This window comes from Solea solea, chromosome 5, assembly GCF_958295425.1.
Source record: "Solea solea chromosome 5, fSolSol10.1, whole genome shotgun sequence".
NCBI classification, from domain to species: domain Eukaryota; kingdom Metazoa; phylum Chordata; class Actinopteri; order Pleuronectiformes; family Soleidae; genus Solea; species Solea solea.
In genome coordinates this window covers 31,834,515-31,849,701 of record NC_081138.1, presented here as the reverse complement: position 1 = coordinate 31,849,701, position 15,187 = coordinate 31,834,515, and the positions used below count along the sequence as shown (strand labels likewise).

At 44.0% G+C, this 15,187-nt stretch overlaps 2 protein-coding genes across 3 annotated transcripts in view; both read left to right on the top strand.

Moving 5' to 3' along the window:
* vps35 (VPS35 retromer complex component) overlaps positions 1-8,268 on the top strand; it is an 11,162-nt gene extending 2,894 nt beyond the window's left edge. The window contains exons 6-17 of the mRNA XM_058629276.1: positions 2-221; positions 298-381; positions 2,203-2,312; positions 2,425-2,521; positions 2,620-2,768; positions 2,922-3,129; positions 3,509-3,664; positions 4,892-5,014; positions 5,155-5,334; positions 6,042-6,281; positions 6,361-6,504; positions 6,578-8,268. Coding sequence (XP_058485259.1) covers positions 2-221; positions 298-381; positions 2,203-2,312; positions 2,425-2,521; positions 2,620-2,768; positions 2,922-3,129; positions 3,509-3,664; positions 4,892-5,014; positions 5,155-5,334; positions 6,042-6,281; positions 6,361-6,504; positions 6,578-6,757 — 1,891 coding nt within the window. The 3' untranslated portion in view covers positions 6,758-8,268. The remainder of the gene's footprint in view (position 1; positions 222-297; positions 382-2,202; positions 2,313-2,424; positions 2,522-2,619; positions 2,769-2,921; positions 3,130-3,508; positions 3,665-4,891; positions 5,015-5,154; positions 5,335-6,041; positions 6,282-6,360; positions 6,505-6,577) is intronic.
* An 867-nt stretch (positions 8,269-9,135) lies between these two features.
* c5h16orf87 (chromosome 5 C16orf87 homolog) lies at positions 9,136-13,127 on the top strand. 2 transcript variants are annotated; one of them, XM_058629476.1, is made up of 4 exons: positions 9,136-9,448; positions 9,611-9,707; positions 11,615-11,794; positions 12,165-13,127. In XM_058629476.1, exons 1-4 carry the CDS (start codon positions 9,383-9,385, stop codon positions 12,200-12,202), a joined length of 381 nt encoding a protein of 126 aa, XP_058485459.1. In that variant the 5' UTR covers positions 9,136-9,382; the 3' UTR covers positions 12,203-13,127. The 2 variants fall into 2 exon arrangements, with proteins under 2 accessions (XP_058485459.1, XP_058485460.1); XM_058629477.1 differs by having other exon boundaries at positions 9,139-9,448; positions 12,157-13,127.
* The last annotated feature ends 2,060 nt before the right edge of the window (positions 13,128-15,187 follow it).

The following is a 15,187-nucleotide window of genomic DNA, read 5'->3' as shown; positions in this document are numbered from 1 at the left end:
GGGGTTCAGAGGAGATGACCGGCGACATCAACGACTCCATGGACTTTGTCCTGCTCAACTTTGCAGAAATGAACAAGTTGTGGGTGCGAATGCAGCATCAGGGCCACAGCCGAGACCGGGAGAAGAGAGAGAAGGAGCGACAGGAGCTGAGGATTCTGGTGGGAACCAACCTGGTCCGCCTCAGTCAGCTGGAGGGCGTCAATGTGGACAAGTACAAACAGGTGTGTGTGTGTGTGTGACAGAGAGAGACATGGCTGCTTTAGCGGAGCTGAAATCCTTGTGTTTCCCTCACCACAGATCGTTCTCCCTGGTGTACTGGAGCAGGTGGTGAACTGCAGAGACTCGCTGGCTCAGGAGTATCTCATGGAGTGCATCATTCAGGTGCAGTGAGGGATCTGTTACTTGTTTACCACTTCTTACTCTTAGTAAAAAAATCACCTTTCTTACTCCAAAAAATCACTTTTCTTACTCCAAAAAATCACTTTTCTTACTCCAAAAAACACTTTTCTTACTCCGAGAAAATCACGTTTCTTACTCCAAAAATTCACGTTTCTTACTCCAAAAATTCACCTTTCTTACTCAAAAAAATCACCTTTCTTACTCCAAAAAATCACTTTTCTTACTCCAAAAAATCACTTTTCTTACTCCGAGAAAATCACGTTTCTTACTCCAAAAATTCACTTTTCTTACTCCAAAAAATCACTTTTCTTACTCCAAAAAACACTTTTCTTACTCCGAGAAAATCACGTTTCTTACTCCAAAAATTCACGTTTCTTACTCCAAAAATTCACCTTTCTTACTCAAAAAAATCACCTTTCTTACTCCAAAAAATCACTTTTCTTACTCCAAAAAATCACTTTTCTTACTCCGAGAAAATCACGTTTCTTACTCCAAAAATTCACTTTTCTTACTCCGAGAAAATCACGTTTCTTACTCCAAAAATTCACGTTTCTTACTCCAAAAATTCACCTTTCTTACTCAAAAAAATCACGTTTCTTACTCCAAAAATTCACCTTTCTTACTCAAAAAAATCACCTTTCTTACTCCAAAAAATCACTTTTCTTACTCCAAAAAATCACTTTTCTTACTCCGAGAAAATCACGTTTCTTACTCCAAAAATTCACTTTTCTTACTCCAAGAAAATCACTTTTCTTATTCCAAAAAATCACTTTTCTTATTCCAAAAAATCACTTTTCTTATTCCAAAAAATCACTTTTCTTACTCCAAAAAACACTTTTCTTACTCCGAGAAAATCACGTTTCTTACTCCAAAAATTCACGTTTCTTACTCCAAAAATTCACCTTTCTTACTCAAAAAAATCACCTTTCTTACTCCAAAAAATCACTTTTCTTACTCCAAAAAATCACTGTTCTTACTCCGAGAAAATCACGTTTCTTACTCCAAAAATTCACTTTTCTTACTCCAAAAAATCACTTTTCTTACTCCAAAAAACACTTTTCTTACTCCGAGAAAATCACGTTTCTTACTCCAAAAATTCACGTTTCTTACTCCAAAAATTCACCTTTCTTACTCAAAAAAATCACCTTTCTTACTCCAAAAAATCACTTTTCTTACTCCAAAAAATCACTTTTCTTACTCCGAGAAAATCACGTTTCTTACTCCAAAAATTCACTTTTCTTACTCCGAGAAAATCACGTTTCTTACTCCAAAAATTCACGTTTCTTACTCCAAAAATTCACCTTTCTTACTCAAAAAAATCACGTTTCTTACTCCAAAAATTCACCTTTCTTACTCAAAAAAATCACCTTTCTTACTCCAAAAAATCACTTTTCTTACTCCAAAAAATCACTTTTCTTACTCCGAGAAAATCACGTTTCTTACTCCAAAAATTCACTTTTCTTACTCCAAGAAAATCACTTTTCTTATTCCAAAAAATCACTTTTCTTATTCCAAAAAATCACTTTTCTTACTCCAAAAAAATAACTTTTCTTACTCCAAAAAATCACTTTTCTTACTCCTAAGAAATCACGGATCAGTCGTAGAAAAACAGCTGAATCGATGGTATCTCTCAGGATGGATGTTAATACCAGGTCTGAACAAGAGACAGTGCAGGTGAAATGGATCGTAAAGACTGAGGTTCCCCATCAGGACGTTTGATGAGAATCTAAATTGAATTGTTATTGTTTGAAACAAACAGACAGTTCATATAAGGAACATATAAGTAAGTTCTTGACTCTGCAGGTTTTCCCGGATGAGTTCCACCTTCAGACCCTGAACCCTTTCCTGAGATCCTGCGCCGAGCTTCATCAACACGTCAACGTCAAGAACATCATCATCGCGCTCATCGACAGGTACAGACGGGAAAACGTGGCTGCCAGTGGGAACACAAGACAAGACACTCCCATATCGATGTCACATGATCACGTCTTTAAAGCACTCACAATGTAATGTTGGTTCTTTCAGACTGGCTCTGTTTGCTCATCGAGAAGACGGTCCTGGAATCCCAGCTGAGATCAAACTGTTTGACATCTTCTCTCAACAAGTGGCCACTGTCATTCAAGTAGGTGACGTCACACTGAGAGTCTGTGCTGCGGTTTCCTCACTGTTCCGTTTGAACCCATCATCATGTGTGTGATTCTCTGTCCGTCCGTCCGTCAGTCCCGTCAGGACATGCCGTCAGAGGACGTGGTGTCTCTCCAGGTGTCTCTCATCAATTTGGCCATGAAATGTTACCCTGACCGCGTGGACTACGTGGATAAGGTCCTGGAGAGCACGGTGGAGATCTTCAACAAGCTCAACCTGGAACAGTGCGTCTCTTTCCTTTGCTCCGTGTATTTAGACCATTTCTCTTTGGTGGTTTGTTTTTAAGAAGAAGAATGTCACGGCTGAGCGTCGTGTCCATGACACTGACAGTGACGTCACCTGTTGACCTGTTGACCTGTTTTCTTGTTTTCTTGCAGCATAGCGACGAGCAGCGCCGTGTCCAAGGAGCTGACGCGGCTGCTGAAGATCCCGGTGGACACTTACAACAACGTCCTGACGGTGCTGCAGCTCAAACACTTCCCGCCGCTGTTCGAGTACTTTGACTACGAGTCACGCAAGAGCATGAGCTGCTACGTGCTGACCAACACGCTGGAGTACAACACCACCATCGTGGCGCAGGAACAGGTCGGCTTTCACACACAGTCCAGTCCAGACCTGGACACAAAGCTGACATTCAGACTTGTCTGTTACTATAGCTCCTCCTCCTCCTCAGTGTGGGCAGTTTATAGTGATGGGAAGTGCGGCTCTTCACTCAGAACCTTCTATTTTAGCCTAATTTAGCATTAAACAATGTTTTTTTTAATCAGTGATTTCATAAAAGCCTTATTTTTATGCTTCGTTTTTTCATGACGAACAAAATACACAGTTACTATTTCTTAAACGTTTTAATTAAAACATTTAAACACAGAAGCTGCACCAAACCTAACGCAGTCTCCAGGACCACGTGCTGCTCCAGTTTCACTTTTCACTGTTTGTTTAAACTCGTCCTCCCTGCTTGTTTTAGGTGGACGCCATCTTGAACCTGGTGTCAACACTGATCCAGGACCAGCCTGACCAGCCGTCAGACGACCCCGACCCCGAGGACTTTGCTGAGGAGCAGAGTCTCGTGGGTCGTTTCATCCACCTGCTCCACTCTGAAGACCCGGATCAGCAGTACCTCGTGAGTTCTTTCCTCAACATTACAACTAACCATTATTTTACTTTTTTAAAGAGTATTTTCAACGTTAATCGATAAAAAGTGTCAGAAAATGATTTCTTTGTTTTATGGAGCAATGAAAGTAGAAAATATTCACATTTAAGAAGCTGAAAAATGACAGAAAGTAGAAAATATTCACATTTAAGAAGCTGAAAAATGACAGAAAGTAGAAAATATTCACATTTAAGAAGCTGAAAAATGACAGAAAGTAGAAAATATTCACATTTAAGAAGCTGAAAAATGACAGAAAGTAGAAAATATTCACATTTAAGAAGCTGAAAAATGACAGAAAGTAGAAAATATTCACGTTAAAGAAGCTGAAAAATGACAGAAAGTAGAAAATATTCACATTTAAGAAGCTGAAAAGTGACAGAAAGTAGAAAATATTCACGTTAAAGAAGCTGAAAAATGACAGAAAGTAGAAAATATTCACATTTAAGAAGCTGAAAAATTACAAAGTAGAAAATATTCACATTAAAGAAGCTGAAAAATGACAGAAAGTAGAAAATATTCACATTTAAGAAGCTGAAAAATGACAGAAAGTAGAAAATATTCACATTTAAGAAGCTGAAAAATGACAGAAAGTAGAAAATATTCACATTTAAGAAGCTGAAAAATGACAGAAAGTAGAAAATATTCACATTTAAGAAGCTGAAAAATGACAGAAAGTAGAAAATATTCACGTTAAAGAAGCTGAAAAATGACAGAAAGTAGAAAATATTCACATTTAAGAAACTGAAAAATGACAGAAAGTAGAAAATATTCACATTTAAGAAGCTGAAAAATTACAAAGTAGAAAATATTCACATTAAAGAAGCTGAAAAATGACAGAAAGTAGAAAATATTCACATTTAAGAAGCTGAAAAATGACAGAAAGTAGAAAATATTCACATTTAAGAAGCTGAAAAATGACAGAAAGTAGAAAATATTCACATTTAAGAAGCTGAAAAATGACAGAAGGTAGAAAATATTCACATTTAAGAAGCTGAAAAATGACAGAAAGTAGAAAATATTCACATTTAAGAAGCTTAAAATGACAGAAAGTAGAACATTGATGAATGTAGTTCCCCGATCAATTTTTATACTCTTTATTGATAGATTTTTCATCACAAACTTCGAAACAAACACATTTATTTTGAAGTGAAATGAAATGACAGCTCGTGTGTTGAGTGTCTTTGTCTCTGGTTTCAGATCCTGAACACGGCCAGAAAACACTTTGGTGCCGGTGGAAACCAAAGGATTCGTTACACACTCCCTCCGCTGGTGTTTGCTGCCTATCAGCTGGCCTTCAGATACAAGGACAACTCGTCAGTGGTGAGCACACGTGCCTCTTCTCTGCGATGCTGCTGCTGCTGCTGCTGCTGCTGCTGCTGCTGCTGCTGCTGCTGCTGCTGCTGCTGCTGCTGCTGCTGGTCATCTCTGTCCTGTCACTAAACCACCGTGTCTCCCATCAGGACGACAAGTGGGAGAAGAAGTGTCAGAAGATCTTCTCCTTCGCCCACCAGACCATCAGTGCTCTTATCAAGGCCGAGCTGGCCGAGCTGCCTCTCCGCCTCTTCCTGCAGGGGGCGCTGGCCGCGGGCGAGATTGGCTTTGAGAACCATGAGACCGTGGCGTACGAGTTCATGTCACAGGTAAAGCAAAACTGTGTCACTTGTTCACAAACTGTCGTGAGGTCTTTCAGGTGGAAGTAGCACTGACCAAACTCACCAAAATAAAAGTTTAAAGGTTTTTATTTGCTCTAGGTGTTCTATTTAAAAAATGTTATTTTCTACAATCAAGACTTAAAGTCTGTGTAGAGAAGTAAAAGTGTTATGAACCACCTGTGACCTAATATCAGATCAAAAGATGATGAGATTATTAATGTTGCTAAGTTTTTGATGACCTGTTTTAAACGTTTAATGTTCAGTTGATACATTGTTTGTTATCATTAAACTGTTTATTTTACTCAATAATGTAAACTCACTCTCACACACACACACACACACACACACACACACACACACACACACACACAGGAGCTGTCGATCCACTGCTGCCTCCATCACTAACTTTAGTGAATTCTGTCTTAAAACTTTAATTCTGATTAACATCAGTGACACAAAGTGACCACACGAGGCAGCAGAGGACCAGCAGCTCCTGTGTGGGAGAGTGAGTGTTTTACAGACTTCAGTTTATGGTCTCCCCCTCTGTCTCTGTCTCTCTCTGTCTCTGTCTCCCCCTCTGTCTCTGTCTCTCTCTCTCTCTGTCTCTCTCTGTCTCTGTCTCCCCCTCTGTCTCTGTCTCTGTCTCTCTCTCTGTCGCTCTCTGTCTCTCTCTCTGTCTCCCCCCCCTCCCTCAGGCGTTCTCTCTGTACGAGGATGAGATCAGTGACTCTAAAGCTCAGCTGGCAGCGATCACGCTGATCATCGGGACGTTTGAGAGGATGCGTTGTTTCAGCGAGGAGAACCACGAGCCTCTGAGGACCCAGTGTGCGCTCGCCGCCTCCAAACTGCTGAAGAAACCCGACCAGTGTCGAGCCGTGAGCATCTGCGCTCATCTCTTCTGGTCCGGACGCAGCACGGACAAAAGCGGCGACGAGGTGACTTGAGTTTTTCATGAGTGAATGAGCGGAGGTGGTGACTTCTCTGTTAACGCTCTTGTTTCCTGTGCGTGGTCAGATCCGCGATGGGAAGCGTGTGATGGAGTGTCTAAAGAAAGCTCTGAAGATCGCCAACCAGTGCATGGACCCGTCACTGCAGGTGCAGCTGTTCATCGAGATCCTCAACAGATACGTGTGTTTCTACGAGAGAGAAAACGACGCGGTAAGAGAAGCCGCGCTGACTCAAGAGTCACGAGAGGCACGCCCACACTCTGACGCTGTCTTTCCTCGCACAGGTGACGGTGCAGGTGCTCAACCAGCTGATCCAGAAGATCAGAGAAGATCTTCCCAACCTGGAGGCGAGCGAGGAGACGGAGCAGATCAACAAACACTTCCACAACACACTGGAGCATCTGCGTCTGCAGAGAGAGTCGCCCGAGTCCGAGGGTCCGGCCTACGAGGGCCTGGTCCTCTAAAAGCACCACAGGTCTGAAGGACGGGACGTCCGTCCCATAGATGTTTCACTATATTAAGAATATAAATCTACACACACACACACACACACTCACACAAACACATCAAGGTGAGGAATGAAAATAAACCACGAATGATAAAAGAACTCCGTCCTGTAATGTTTGTTTTTATGATTTTTACGAGTTTGCTCCTCGCTGTCCTTCCTGCTGCAGGTCATGTGACGCCGTCTTTAGACCAGTAAACCTGTGGAAACGTGAGCGAGACGTGTCCAACATGGGACACTCAGTCACTTTAAGTCTGCCATGTCTTTAGGGACACGTTCACGTCTTTGTCTCACTGTGAGACAAAGACGTTTGTAAACCACTCACTCTCCCACACACACTCGCACATGCACACACACACACACACACACACTCACTCTCCCGCACGCACGCACGCACACACACTCACTCCCCCACACACACACGCACGCACACACACACACACTCTCCCACACACACACACACACACATGCACACTCACTCACTCACTCACTCTCCCACACACACACTCACTCACACACGCACACACACTCTCCCACACACACACACACACACACTCTCACTCTCCCACACACACACTCACACTCTTACAACTGTTTGAAATCCTCTGTCCAGATTGACGTCAGTGACACAAAGTGACCACACGAGGCAGCAGAGGAGCAGCAGCAGCTAAAATCACTGATTGTCTCTGTGAGGTTTGGTGTGTGTGTGTGTGTGTGTGTGTGTGTGTGTTACAGACTAACAGGGAGATAAAGACGTGAACGTGTCCTTAAAGACATCGTCAAGTTAAACTCAGAGAGTCGCAGCAGCCTCACAAAGTCCAACATGGCTCCCACTCGTACAACCTGTGCTTGTCAGACTTAAATTCACTCGTGTCTGAGTTTCTCAGTGAATCAGTCGCTGGATGCGGCGCTGCGATACGTCCCGAGCGTCAGCAGCAGGGGGCGCTCACAGCCCATGTGTCAGTGCCTCACACGACCAGACTCATTCTTTGACACTTTCATTTAGTTTCTCTTTGTGTTTGCATCATATTTGTCTGTAGATGTGTGTGGATTTGTCACCACTGGACAGACACACACACACGACAGCAGCAGCAGCGTGTGCGCAGTGTGTTTGCATGTTTTAAAAGACCAAACTATGATGTTTCACATCGGTGACATTGTGCGTGTGTGTGTGGAACAGTCCTGTCTCCCTCTCTCTCTCTCTCTGTCTCTGTCTCTCTCTCTGTCTCTCTCTCCTGTGTTTTTGGCTGATTTGTTAAAGGTGCATTTGTTGATTTTTCTCTCCCGTCTTGAGTCCGTGTGTCAAACCCTCGTCTTTCTTGTGAATCAGATAAAGACGCAGATGAAAATAGCAAAACTATCGCTGTCATTTACTGAAATAAAAACTGAAATTAACAATAAATGTTTGCCTTCTGTTACTTTTACACATAAGTGTATGAATAATATAATAAAATCCTATCATTACTATAATCCACGGAGTGACTGTCTTACATTATTGTTCTGTTTCAGAGCTTTATTTAGAAGAACAAGGACATGAGTTTAAACTGGGCTGCAACCACTCATTGGTTATTAATATTATTATACATCAAATATTTTATCTTCTGGGGTTTTGATCAGTTTGATCAGTATTTTTTACACGTTTTATGAACTGAACGGCGAGAAAATAATCATTAGTTTAAACAATTAAAGTACATTTTTAAGAACTGGTCTGGTGCAGGGAACGTGTTGATGAGAAGAGATTATTATTCTGCTCTGGAATCAAAACTAAAAATGCTTGAAAACTCATGGAGTTTTGTGAACGTCGTCATTTCTCAATTAACGATGATAAAAGTGCTCAGTTATCTTTTTTTTTATTAATCTTACAATTAATATTTTAATGATATCTCTAATGTAGACTGTGAGACAAACTTTAACAACAGGAAACTGAAGTTTGTAAAACACTCACTCTCACACACCAAAGTCCACAGAGAAAATCAGTGATTTTAACATCTCACACACACACACACACACACACAGGAGCTGCTGGTCCTCTGCTGCCTCGTGTGGTCACTTTGTGTCACTAAGTTAAGTCTAAATTAAATATTTTAAAAGCCGACATTAGAACTGAGTGATGGAGGCAGCTCCTGTGTGTGTGTGTGTGTGTGTGTGTGTGTGTCTGACCACGTGACACAGACTTTCAGATAAAGCAGAGTGAGTCTGTTTCTCAGCAGCAGGGGGCGCTCACGCCACACAGCAACAACATACTTACTGTCCACTAACGTGTCAGTTTTTTAATCGTTGAAAAACTCGGAGTCACGCTCCAGTCCACGAGGTGGCGGTAACGTCTGCTACCAGCGACCGAAGAAGAAGAAGCGCCGTCGTGTCTGCGCATGCGCCGAGCTTCAGCAGTATTATTTCCAGAGTCGTCTTCGATATTTTTGTGTGTTTTTTATTTCATGTCACGGTGGATTTTGTTGTCGCGGCGTCGCGTTTTGTGTCGTCACCGAGGGAACATGTGTTAGCGTCGAAGCAGCGCGCGCACACACACACACACACACACGCACGCACACACACACACACACAGTGTCTCTGGACCAAAGCAACTATGTCGACGAATAAAACAAAGAAAGTCAAAATGGCCACGAAATCTTGTCCTGAATGTGACCAACAGGTGAGACACACACACACACACACACACACAGACTGAGAGTGAGTGAGTGTGAGTGTGTGTGTGTGTGTGTGTGTGTCTCCATGAGTTAAAGCACAATCATAGAGTTGATGATGAAATGATTCAAAGTGATAAAAGTCTGCTCCATGTTTTGTTTCCCTCCAGATTCCAGTTGCATGTAAGTCGTGTCCGTGTGGATTCGTGTTCATCAGCAGGAAACTCCTCAACGCCAAGATAAACGAACGCTCTCCCGCCATCGCAGGTGACTTTCACCTCACTCCTTATGTCAAACATGTCGAACACGAACACGTCAAACGCCAACACGTAAAACGCCATCACGTCAAACGCCAACACGTCAAACGCCAACACGTAAAACGCCATCACGTCAAACGCCAACACAAACGCGTCAAACGCCAACACGTCAAACGCCACACGTCAAACGCCAACACGTCAAACGCCACACGCCACACGTCAAACGCCAACACGTCAAGCGCCAACACGTCAAGCGCCAACACGTCAAACGCCAACACGTCAAACGCCAACAAGCCAACACGTCATACGCCAACACTTCAAACGTCAAGCGCCAACACGTCAAACGCCAACACGCCAACACGTCATACACCAACACTTCAAACGTCAAACGCCAACATGTCAAACGCCAACATGTCAAACGCCAACACGTCAAACGCCACACGTCAAACGCCAACACGTCAAACGCCAAACGCCAACACGTCAAACGCCACACGTCAAACGCCAACACGTCAAACGCCAACACGTCAACACGTCAAACGCCAACACGTCAAACGCCAACACGTCAAACGCCAACACGTCAAATGCGAACATGTCAAACGTGAACACGTCAAACGCCAACACGTCAAATGCGAACATGTCAAACGTGAACACGTCAAACGCCAACACGTCAAATGCGAACACGTCAAATGCGAACATGTCAAACGCGAACATGTCAAACGTGAACATGTCAAACGTGAACACGTCAAATGCGAACATGTCAAACGTGAACACGTCAAATGCGAACATGTCAAACGTGAACACGTCAAATGCGAACATGTCAAACGCGAACATGTCAAACGTGAACACGTCAAACGCCAACACGTCAAGCGCCAACACGTCAAGCGCCAACACGTCAAGCGCCAACACGTCAAACGCCTGCGTGTGCCATACGACCCCTGCAACTCATCCAGAATGCAGCAGCTCGACTGGTCTTCAACTTACCAAAATTCTCCCACACTACACCTCTCCTCCGCTCCCTTCACTGGCTTCCTGTAGCTGCTCGCATCCGCTTCAAGACTCTAGTGCTTGCGTTCCATGCTACAAACGGATCCGGTCCAGCCTACATCCAGGACATGATCAAAACCTACACCCCAGCCCGCCCACTTCGCTCTGCATCGGCAAACCGGCTCGCTGCCCCCTCACTGAGAGGATCGCAGAGGCATTTACAGAACTCGAGACTGTTCACTGTCCTCGCTCCCAAATGGTGGAACGAGCTCCCCATTGACATCCGGACAGCGGAAAGCCTCCACATCTTCCGCCGCCGACTAAAAACACATTTCTTCCGACTCTACCTCGACTAAGACGATAATGACAACGACAAAAAAAAAAATATATATATATATATATATATATATATATCGCACTTATGACTAGCACTTCATAGTTTGATTTACTTGAAGCTCTTACTTACTTCTAGCTCTTATTTGTACCCAAATGTTTAAATGCACTTATTGTAAGTCGCTTTGGATAAAAGCGTCTGCTAAATGACATGTAATGTAATGTAATGTAAAAACGCCAACACGTCAAATGCGAACATGTCAAACGTGAACACGTCAAATGCGAACATGTCAAACGTGAACACGTCAAACACCAACACGTCAAATGCGAACATGTCAAATGCGAACATGTCAAACGTGAACACGTCAAATGCGAACATGTCAAACGTGAACACGTCAAACGCCAACACGTCAAATGCGAACACGTCAAACGCCAACACGTCAAACGCCAACACGTCAAACGCCAACACGTCAAACGCCAACACGTCACACGCCAACACATCACACGCCAACACGTCAAATGCCAACACGTCAAATGCGAACACGTCACATTTCTCTCTGTTGTTGAACGTCTTTATGAATTTGTGTTTTTCTGCTGAAGAGAAACTGGATTTAAAGCGAAGAAGAACCGAGCGCATTCGCAGGGAGAGGATCGACTCTCCTTTGACCAGTGACATGGAGAACAGGAGGAGACCTCGCACCCACAGCCAATCAGATCCTATCCGCAGGGGGCGGGGCAGACCCAAATCAGCTGGCCTGAAGAAACAGGAAGAGGAGAAAGGTAAAAAAAAAAAACCCACAGCTTTAAAGTTTGATTTTGTGTGTGAGAAGTAGAATTCTAAAATCTACTTGAATTGAACCCACAACCTTCCAGTTGAAAGACAACAGGCCGTACCAGTGATCCCCCGGGGCTCAGTCCTGAATCCTGATTTTATCAGAAAATGACTTTTGATACTTAAGTGCAGTAAATGTCATGAACTTTAAAACTTTTACTACTTTTATTTTATAAAAAGTGATTACATAATTTTCTGGTCACAGACTTGTGCTTTTACTCTGAAAATATGACTTTAAAGATGCTTTTACTCTGAAAATATGGCTTCTACAGGACTGTGTGTGTGTGTGTGTGTGTGTGTTGTTTCTCAGAGAAACAGGAAAAGGAAGTGGACGTTTACGCCGCGCTCTCCGATGAAAAGGCCTTTGTGTTTTCTGTGGCTTTGGCCGAGATCAACCGCAAGATCCTGGGTCAGAAACTCATCCTTTAGACCTGAACCAGGGCCAGTGAGGGTCTGTGAGAGGAAACCAACCAAAGAGACCAGCACAGACCTGGATCTGTGACGGACTTAAAGGATTAAAGTACATTTAATCCCTGCTGCGTAACTGTAAACTCTCCCTGATCTAATCTCTACCAATATTTAGTCAAAGATATTGTTATTCATCACGATGTTCACCTGTGGCTCCGCCTCCCCCGCGGCTTCACTCAGGCCGAGCTAACAGCTAAGCTAACAGGTGAGTCAGCAGACGTGTTCGCGGTTCAGTTCCAGGTTTCTCAAACGTTCTCATTTACACAAAAATCACATTTACACTGAGTTTGAATGGTTAGAAATAACCCATTCAAACTGATGAATGGATTATCAAGTCATTGTTTTAATTCATTTACCAAACATTTTTGGTAAAGGTCCAGATTTAGCTCCAGATTAGGGCTGGTAATGACGATTTTATGCAATATTCATATTTGGTCATCTGTCGATCATTTGGTCATTTTGTTGATAAAATGTTGATCAAACGTGGAAATGACGACGTTCTCAAACGTCTCGTTTTTGTCCCCAAACTAAAAATAGGTATTGTTCACATTTAAAAAGCTGAAAATGACAGAACGTGATAAATGGTTGCAACCGCTCGTCACAATAGTTCCATCTTTAAGGAAAGTTTCCAGGTAAAGAAAGTTTGGGAAACTCTGGATTATTTCACGCTGCAGTGAAGAAAAACAGAACGACCGTACGTCACATTTTAGTCCCTGAATGCGTCACAGCTTATTATTATGTAACATGTCAGCCATGATTGTATCTTACGTTTGTTAAAAACATCATTAGGTCAATAAAGTTTTCTTGAATAAAGAGGTGGCGTGAGTGTCATAATAATAATAATAATAATAATAATAATATGTGAGTTAAAGTCGACGTGATTCTCTTCATCTCGTCGTCCTCAGATCTACGCTCAGATGTTTAGAGAGAAACGTTTGTGCGTCCGTTATTTACATCGTCTGAAAACACAATCACAGACTGAGGCGGTTCTTCATCACAGACCAAAGTCTTCTGGAAACTTGCTTCCAGAAGACAACAGTTGATGAAGAAGACTGTTGCCGTGGTTACTCCAAACACTTGGAACAGTCGTAGGATTCATCAGAGCCAGCAGGGGGGTCATGTGACCACATGAAAGGACAAAGGTGCATGATGTCACTTCTGAAAACACACGCGTGTCCAACCACAGGACGTTCTCTGTCGCGTGCGAGCGAATCGAGAGTCTACGATGTCGGAGAGAAACAAGGACGCAGATTCTCTCTGCTACATCAAGTGGCAGTTTGACCAGCTGAGGCATCAGCACGAGTACAGCACCGAGCTGTGGGGAAACCGCGTCTCGGAAAAGAACCACGTCATCAAGACTCTGGAGGAACAGGTCGCGTCGCTGCAGAAAGCCGTGAAGGAAGGCAGGATAAGGGAGGAGGAGCTGAGGGAGATGTTAGAGGACAGCAAGGAGACGACGGAGAGACTCACGCAGGCCAAAACCCGCCTGGAGACGAGCGTCCTCAAATACTCAGAAATGCAACAGGAGTTAAAGAAAGAGTTAAAGGAGACTCACGAGCGGCTCAAGGCAGCGCTAACGGAAACAGAGGCGCTAACGGATTCAGTGATGAAGCTTCAAGGAGAGGTGGACGAGTGGAGGACGAGGACGTCGGAGCTGGACAAGTCGTACGCCAGAATGAAACACAGCGCGGACACGGAAGCGTCGGCGCTCAAGCACGAGATCGAGGAGCTGAAGAAGGCGGTCGCGATAAACGAGTTGAACATTAAAGAACTCGTGCAGGACATGGACAAGAAAGAGAAGGAACTCGAGAAAGAAATGAGAATTTGTGCCAAATACGAGGAAACGATCATTTCCCTGAAAAACCAGCACTGTCGGGACAGCGAGGTCATCCGAGCGTCTCACAACAAGTTCAACGAGTTAGTCAATCTGCACCAAAAACTCAACGAAAAGAACGTGGCGCTCCAAAGTAAGATTGAGCAGGCGGATCATTTAAAACCGGCTGTGAGGAACCTGCAGGAGCAAGTTCACCGTTTAACCGACACCAACGCCACGCTGCACGCCGCCGCCGGGGAACTGTGCCGGGACTGCACTCGCTTAGAGGGAGAGAAACTGCAGGCGACGCACAGAGAGGAGGACACCGTGGCCGCCATGCAGGAAGTCCAGGACACCAACAACTTCATGACCAAGGAGGTGGAACTGCTCACGAGTAAAGTGCAGTACAACGAGCAGGAGTTCAAAAGATACAAGAACATGGTCGAAAAACTGATGAAGCGCGTGGTGGAGGATCTGGATTCCTGCATCTCTGTGATCGATAAGCCCAACGAGCTGAGGGCCCGAGTCATCGAGATCAACGACGATGTTCCCGCCTCGTACAGGAAGTCCATGAAGGAGAAAGAGAGCACGAGGAAACCCAAGCCGCTGTCGCCGGGCACTGAGGTGATTTACCAGAACACTCGACGAGCCAAAGAACGCCTGGAGCAGAAGGTGGAGATCATGCAGTTCAACTTCAACAAGGAGAGAAGTAACCTGATCAAGATCATCAACGAGCAGATCCACGAGATTGACGCGTTAAAGAAGACTCTGCAGGCCGTCAGGTGCAGGAGGAAAGTTCTGCTTCCTGCAAAGCCGTCCGCAAAATCTTCCTCCACGACTGGGTTAGCGTGTCCTGTTGCTCCAGAGCAGAGCAGCTTATCTGAGTGCATGTCAGTACTGAGCGTTCACGACGTGACAAAAAAACTCATTATAAAGTAATAAATGTAATGTGAGGGGGCGGGGCCTGAGGGTGGTCTGGACCCAGGAAAGCGAAACACTCATGGTGTTTTCATGGCCGCGGGTCGATCTGTACGTTTGTTCTTTAACGGATCGATCGTGG

Bases quoted from the DNA above. Each gene is read 5' to 3' on its own strand.
- c5h16orf87 (XM_058629477.1), top strand. From the start codon at position 9,383: ATGTCGACGAATAAAACAAAGAAAGTCAAAATGGCCACGAAATCTTGT. The intron at 9,449-9,610 runs GTGAGACACACA...GTTTCCCTCCAG, and splicing joins GTCCTGAATGTGACCAACAG to ATTCCAGTTGCATGTAAGTC. The intron at 11,795-12,156 runs GTAAAAAAAAAA...GTTGTTTCTCAG, and splicing joins GAAACAGGAAGAGGAGAAAG to AGAAACAGGAAAAGGAAGTG.